The sequence below is a fragment of the Scardinius erythrophthalmus genome (assembly GCF_964197995.2).
Source record: "Scardinius erythrophthalmus genome assembly, chromosome: 12".
Lineage (NCBI taxonomy): Eukaryota > Metazoa > Chordata > Actinopteri > Cypriniformes > Leuciscidae > Scardinius > Scardinius erythrophthalmus.
The window spans coordinates 16939165-16947273 of record NC_138232.1 but is presented as its reverse complement, the minus strand read 5'-3'; the positions used below and the strand labels follow the sequence as shown (position 1 = coordinate 16947273).

The 8109-nt window shown below is 38.6% G+C and overlaps 1 protein-coding gene across 1 annotated transcript in view; it reads right to left on the bottom strand.

The window, feature by feature from the left end:
* Window positions 1-8109, bottom strand: part of LOC308699601 (ribonucleoprotein PTB-binding 2-like) — a gene marked incomplete at its 5' end in the record, with an annotated part of 34609 nt that overhangs the window by 5903 nt on the left and 20597 nt on the right. Inside the window, 3 exons of the mRNA XM_081380497.1 lie at window positions 610-807; window positions 2141-2263; window positions 2828-2929. Of these exons, the coding sequence (XP_081236623.1) occupies window positions 610-807; window positions 2141-2263; window positions 2828-2929 (423 nt within the window). The remainder of the gene's footprint in view (window positions 1-609; window positions 808-2140; window positions 2264-2827; window positions 2930-8109) is intronic.

The following is an 8109-nucleotide window of genomic DNA, read 5'->3' as shown; positions in this document are numbered from 1 at the left end:
ACACACACACACACACACACACACACACACACACACACACACACACACACACACACACACACACACACACACACACACACACACACACACACACACACAGACAGACATATATATGGTTCTTGTGAAAGTAATGAAGTCAAACTAAGCCATAAAGTCACAGTTATGAGAAACAATTGCAATGGTGAAATTTAAAGTCTCACTGTGAGATATAAAGTCCCGTTGTGAGATAGAAATCACAATTACAAGAAACAGACACAATTGTGTGATTCAAAGTCAATTGGGAAATTTAAAGTCATAATTAACTTTTTAGTTTTTCTTGCTCTACTATGGAAACCTAGTTTGGAAGTGACCTCAGATGAGTAAGTTATGCGTCATGCATCGCTACACTATTGATAATGGACAACTGACCTTCTTTGCCCTCCAAAATTTCACTAATGTGACAGCTCTTAACCTTTTCAACTAAAATGATATTGTCCTGGAATCTAAACATGTAATCTTTCAGGTTTCTGTTTTAGTCCTAACGTGTATTTCAGACAGGTCTCATTCTATGTGGTTTGTCTAAGTTCTCTTTATCTCCCACACACTTTATGAAGAAAGACACACACTCACATAATAGTAGTTGTTCCAGTCGTTGGCTGTGGGTACAGCAGGTGTGTGTGTGGCAGGGCTGGCCGTGTGCGTGTGTGTCGGTGTGATGAAGCCTGGCATAATGGGAAGGGCACTGTAGGTGGGCAGCAGGGTCTGAGCACTGCCATTCAGAGAGGTGTGCAGAGGTGCACTCAAGGGGGTCTTCACCACCTCCACCTCCTATTGAGAGACACAGAGACATCATCAAACATTTATACACTTATACTGTATCTATCCAAATGCAACACACACTATTCAAATTACAGGTCTCTCTCTCTCACACACACACATCGGCCCAGCTGCTGTGCTGAGGAGTGATTGAATGGTTTCAGCAGGATCTTATGTCCTAAGTGTGTCATGAGACTAAGTGAGGAATGTGTGTCTGACCTGTAACACCACCTGCCACCACATTTACATAAGCTCATACACCCAACACAAATACCACCAACACACACACACACACACACACACACACACACACACACACACACACACACACACACACACAAAGATAAACTACTACCACCACACCAAAACCATACAGTATATTGTGAAAAATTATATTTAAGACGGCACTATTTCTAGGCCAATCAATCAAATAAAGAATTTGTGACTGTAGAACAATAAAATGCAGGCAGTTCAAGTGCTGCTGCCATTAAAGCAAAGGTATTTTAAAATATAATTGGTAGTGAAAAAGGTATTCAATTAGAATTATGACCACAGAATGCAGCGATTGACAAATCATAATAATGTCTATAGACTTAAACATTCAAAAGGTTGAGGTATGATTTTTAAGTAATTAATACTTTTATTACTATATTTATACTTTTGTTCAGCATGTATGCATCACATTTTTCCACAAAAATACTAAGCAGCACAACTGTAATAATAAGAAATGTTTCTCAAGCACCAAATCAGCATATTAGAATGATTTCTGAAGGATCATGTGACACTGAAGACTGAAGTAATGTCTGCTGAAAATGTTGCTTTTCCATCACAGGAATGAATTATTATTACAATAGTATAGTAAAATAGAAAACGCTTAATAATATTATATAAATTGTATAATAACAGTTTTTTTTTTTTTGGTTTCATATGCACGCTATTATGGAAGAAAAACAATCAGTACAGATTTTTAGTGTTGCTGAATGCATACAGTTTATATACTGTATATGCCCACAGAGAAATGAAAGTCTAATTTCTGATCTATTTTGGTCTGTGACAACATGTACGATCTGCAGTAAGTCAAAGAGTGATCCGTCATAAAGAGAGGCCGTGTCAGCCACGAAACACTTAGACGCAGTGGAAGTCCAGGAACTACGGCTGTAATTCTTCCTCCAGAGAGTGTGTGATGTTTGGGCAGCATGTTAACGGTTTAGCATTTCTGCTGCAGTGTATATGTGTATGTGTATTTCTTTCAGTCTGTAGGTTTTGAGATGGACATAGATGAACACTGTAAAGTGAGCATGATTAAGCACGATATGTTTCAGTGTGTCTGTGTAGTGTACAGTACCTTGCTGACATCTCGGTGCTGGTAGACTTGAGCAGCTGACTGGCTCATCTGCGTCTGAGAATAGTACTGACTGACAGCATGCATGTAGGAACTGTAGTCTCCATACGAGGAGGTGACCACCACCTGTGACACAAACCAACACAAATTTATTAGCGTGGTGGGGACTTTCCATTGACTTCTATTTTTTTCCCTCCTGAGTTCATGATATTTTCTATCCCCTAACTCAAACTTTTTTTGTTAGTAGAACCACTTTAACCTAAAAAAGTTTTCTTGAAGTACCACATGAAATGTTAATACTTCAATAATATACACCATGGCTTTCTGATGTCTGTTAATGGTCACATGACATGCAGGTAATCAAATCAAATATATTATATTTTTTAAGTAAATGTTTTAATTTTAAAATTATTTATATTTTTATGATTTAATTCATTATTAGTTTCTCATTAACTCACAAACTCCCTGCAGTTCCCTCACGAACCTCCAGGGGGTTTGTGAACCCAAGTTTAGGAAATCCTGCTCTAACCTTTTTTACATTTTCATAAATACATTATTTAGTATGTTTATTATGCCGTTTCCCTCAAAGAAACAATGTAGATCATTTCAGGGTGGTTGTTTTTTTTGTAGAAAAATACAATGTAAAATGGGCACTTTACTTTAGTATTGTCCCTTGGTATCTGTGTTTACCTGAGGTTGCTCTTTTGCGCATTCAGTAACTGCAGCCGTCTCTTGGCTTGTGTTTCCATAGGTCTGTGCTTGGTAGTGTTGGTACCACTGCTGCATGGCCTCCTGTCACACAGAGACACCGATCAGAACCACCAGAACAGAATAAAATACAGTCAGCTATAACAGCGATCTATAAAGGAATCAAACACGTCTTGACTGTCTTAAGGCCCTGTCGCCCTGATATACAGCAAGGGAAATGGAAGAACAAACTGGTGTGATGTAATTTCCAACAAAATCAGACCAAAACTAAGTTCATTTCAGGAGTTCGAAACAGCTTGCCAAAGCAAACCTTCCGGAGAAGAGAGTTATTACAACTTTTTTTTTGGCCCAGACGCAGATGTCGAGAAGCGACACCACAGTCGGCTTTTGTTGCCGCTAGTTCTTTGATGACGGTTTTGTGTGTCTGGGCCTTTACTGACATTTCTCACTGACTTTAGTCGCAGCCTCAGATGACATATACGCAGTCTATTCACTGACTATTCAACAAAATGGCAACAGTTTTCTGACTTTATAGGATTTTTCAGGAGTCCATCAGGCAAAAAATGTGTGCTTAAAAGGTACAGGGTGGCTCCAGTGGTCAATGTCCAGCGGAATTGGGCTGCTTTTAAGTTTTTGCCACGGGTAAAAAAAGATTCCGCAGGTTGATTTCCGCCCTCTTAAGTGCTCCAACACCCCCCAAAACACCCCCCAGACATACAAATTCAGTTGAGAATTCCGCCGTCCGATGGTGAAAATCAATGGCTGGATGGCTGGAAATCTGGAACCATTCTGCACATTTCCACCACTGAAAAGACAGTTCCATTTTTTCCATTCCTAAAACAATGCTGGTCTCGAACCAGGAACCACTAACGTCAGAGTCAAAATGGAGTGTTTCTGGTACAGGGTTTCTGCACATTTTTTAAAGTCAAATTTAAGGCTTTTTAAGACCCGAAGAAATCAAAATTAATACCATGCATTAGGGTGTGTGCAATATTGCCAAAATATGTCTCGATCAATATTTTCAAAGGTTTGTTGATAATTAGATAATATTTGACTGATTGCCTGTTGTTGACAGCTGACTGACGAAGATATTCATATTTTTCATATTCTATGCAGTGGTCAGTTCACAGCAGTGACAGAAATTAATTTTTTTTTATTAAGGGGTAATATTTGCCTTCTTAAATTGATTTCCAGGGGCATTTTCACCTATATATTGACATTTGTAGATGTATGCATCACCTTTTATGTCAAATTCTAACATTCAAATTAAATTCTATTTACACAATAATAATTACACAATATCAGTGTTACCAGTCAAATTAAATCAAAATCCATCTTTGCAGTGCAGAGGTGACACAGTGGTGGCATCAGATCTGGCATTAATATATTTACACTGCATTTAAAATTGCATAAATAAAGCTATGAGATTGTTAAATATGAACTGATTTCTAATGTTCTAATTAAAGGGTACTCTAAATGTGAAACTAAAACTGCCAGTAGGTGGTGGTAAGTCACTGTCTTAATATGTGAGCTGAGGTAGTCATTCATTCAACCGATTCGTTCAAACGGCTGATTCATTCGGGAAAGAAGCAAGTGGTTGTTCATTGAATCATTAAATTGATTCGTTCAAAACGCGGAATCCATTCAAAAAATCATCGCTGTCTGTTGCATTGAGACTCTGCTATGGCTTCATTTTGAAATTTTCGTCAGCGAAATAAAGGGAAAACAAACAATATTGACAATACTGTTTATAAAATTGAACTCACAGTCTTGCTGATGTGATATTGTAGGTCTATGATAACAACATAATATGATATAAATATGAGACAAAAACTCATTTGAGAACATAGCCTACCTAATTGCACACATCAAGCAGTGAAAGCACGAGAGACTAATGCGATGTCAGCTCGCAGTGCCTCGTACATCGTTAAAACAATGATTACAATATCATAATAGACAATACACATCATCACACACCACTACGCACATAAAGAATGAACTTAGAATTGAACTGACATTTACCAACTCGCTTCTCCTTCTCTCCTCCTGTTTCGCGTGCAGGAGACGAACGTAACGCTGCCGCGAATGACGCGAAATGTCACGTGAACAAGCAAATCCACAAAGATAGAATAATAAATAAAAAAGTACGCTAATGGTTCTAATTTGGAAAACATTTAGATATGTGTAAGTCAAATTGCCATTCAAAATTTAAGACCTTTCATAAGTAAAAATAAGACTTTTTAAGACTTTTTAAGGCCTTAAATTTTAAAAATCTAATTTAAGACTTTTTAAGGATCTGCGGACACCCTGGGGTAAGAAGATTTTGGGGATTCATGGTTCATGGCATTGCATCTTTCAAAAAGATTGAGTTTTGTAGGAGAAACTAGAAACTAAACAAGATATCCTTGAGCACCAATGACAGGGGTAGACAGCCTTGCTCCTGGAGGGCTACCATCCTGCAGAGTTTAGCTCCAACTCCAATTAAACACACCTAACAGCTAACAGCTAATCAAGGTGTTCAGGATTAATTGAAAATAACAGGAAGGTGTGTCGGAGCAGGGTTGGAACTGAAGTCTTCAGGGTTGGCTTCCCCAGCTTTTCATGTAGATCAGACAACTTATTCCTCTCTAAGAGGGTGGACCTTGGACAGAATAAGCATCAAAGTGGACTGGATAGTCCACGGCTGATAGTCAAAAGTCTGGCTAAATGAGACTATATGACACTGACAACATTTTATCTCTGCGTTGCATTGTATCTCCTGAGCTGCTTCCTCTTTTCGTCTTCATCTCTTCTCTCCATCTGTCTAACCTTGTGGCCTAATCCGTTTCGCTAGCTTTCTCTTCTACCATTCCCTTAATATATCTCTTCCTTCTCATCTCATTCCCATCACTCCTTTCACCATTCCCTGCTCTCTTTCTCTCTGGACACCTACAGCGTGAAGCTCACTGTCTCATTTCACCAAAGCTGGTGGAGTGTGTGGGAGTGTGCGACCAGATGGGACAGACAACTCACAGCCAATCTTTCTCTTCCCTCCTGTCTTCCCCCTCTGCATCTCTCACTCCCCCTTCTCTCACTCCAACTCTCACCCACTCCTTCTCGTATTGTCATAGGAACGCCGGCAGTAATGAGAGGGAGACCCACATTTAAGCCATTTAATCCCACTAAAATTTATTCCCCTCCAAACTCTCCGCCAGAGAATGAGTAGGGGATCACCCTAAAGACACTGGAATGAATCTGAGAGACTGTGGGAGGAACTGCAACTCTTTCTCCTTCCCTCTCATCCTCTCCTGGAGCACATTTTCCACTCCTCTGCGTCTGCTGAAATCTTTACATTCTGATTTGTAATTCATTTCACAACTTTTTGACAGAATAGTGCAGAGTGGCAGGATATTATTGGGGAGAAAGAAGGGGAATGGGAATCAGAACATGACACAGGTGGGATTCGAACCTGCATCTATGGGATAGCACTGTGTCCTAACCAGGGGTTTGGGTTTGGCTGGTTAGCTTGGGCCAGTTAGCCCGTAGATGCCGTAACTACACCATAAGTGTTGTTATTGTTAACAAAAACTTAAACTATTAACTAAAACTTTCAAAACTTAATTTAAATAAAGCTGACATATACATAATAGAAAGGTTGCCTTGGCAACTAACTAAAATGACTAAAACTAATCTTTTGGAGGGTTTTTCTTTTTTCAGGCACCTATTTGCTGCCTTTCACATTTCAGGAAAGTCACTAGGTGAAGAACTTGTGACCGTGTGCCATGTGGTGCTATTGGCTAATCAGCATTTGACATGATGTCATCTTTCTGAGTAATTAGTCAAGTGGCATTTATGGTTCAAAACTTACAGAATGAAATACAGTCAGACACAGCTATAACAGCGATCTATAAAGGAATCAAACACATCTTGACTGTCTTAAGGCGCTGTCGCCCTGATATACTGCAAGGGAAATGGAAGAACAAACTGGTGTGATGTAATTTCCAACAAAATCAGGCCAAAACATATGCCCAGAACTGAGTGCCCATGAGCGAAGATGGCATTTAAATCACATAATTCAGGGGGTTCTTGGCCAGCCGGGCCAGTTGCTGACAGTTAGCTAATAACAGAACTCCTTGATCCAAAGTAGGTATGATCTGACAAGTTTTGAGTGAGTAGCGATTTGTCAGTGCAGTCACAGATATCAGAAGATATTTGAAGTTTAATGTGAAACGGGACTTAGGGCCAATGAGATTTTACTGTGAGGGTTACAGTGCGCAACGAAGCAGAAATAGAAACCGAGCGATAAACAAAAAGCTCAGTTGGGACAAATAAAAAATCAGATTTAAATGGAAGTAACCTAGGACACGGTGGTGCAACACAGCTCCATTCTGATGGAGCTCTTTTTGTTCTGATTTGAACATTCATTTTCTTAATTCCGTATAGACCCATCTATCTCTATTGTACAGCTGAGCATATGGCAGAATTGTTTCCTTTCTCATTCCTCTCGCTCTCTCTGGCTTTCGCTGTCAAATCTGGGGCTACTTTGGACTGTGTTAGAGAGAGGAGTTGTGGGGGATATAATGGGGGAGAAAAGACTTGAGAGAGTGGGCTAAGAGCGAGACAGATTGATGGTTGCAGTGAACACTGGGATTTCTTCCTTTCTCTGACTGTCAATGTCTGCATTCCACAATTGTCAAATACTTTGATCTGATACACAAGATCCCAAGATCACAATCCTAACACCATTAAAAAAAAAAAGAAAAAGAAAAAAGAAACAGACCAGTGACTGCAACTGTGCCAGTGATGTTGCTGTTTGTATGTAACTGTTATCTAGCTAACAAAAGAATATTCTAAGAACGTTTTGCTAAATGGGTCAATGACATGATCAATGCATATTTTTGTCCAATTGCATTATTTCCTTTTCAAATAATTTGATAAATTAATTCTTTATTCATCACTTCATTCTATAAAAATGTAAAAATTTGAATTAATTTTCAGTACATTCAAATAATAAATATCATTTTATGTTTTGGTATCTTAAACCCCTAAAATGTCAGGTCGAGCAACGGTCCGCACAAATGAACTGACTAAGAAAACTATTAAAAATGGTGTTTTAGTAATAAGACATTCAAAATAAAATACTATGGCATAATTTTATGCTTAAACACATTTTATAAATATCAGTAGTTTTAAAAATGTTTTGATCATTGAAAAACATTTGTTCGACAATCAATGCCAGGTGCAAACATGGCTATTTTATTATGAATTAACAAGGTAATAACAGT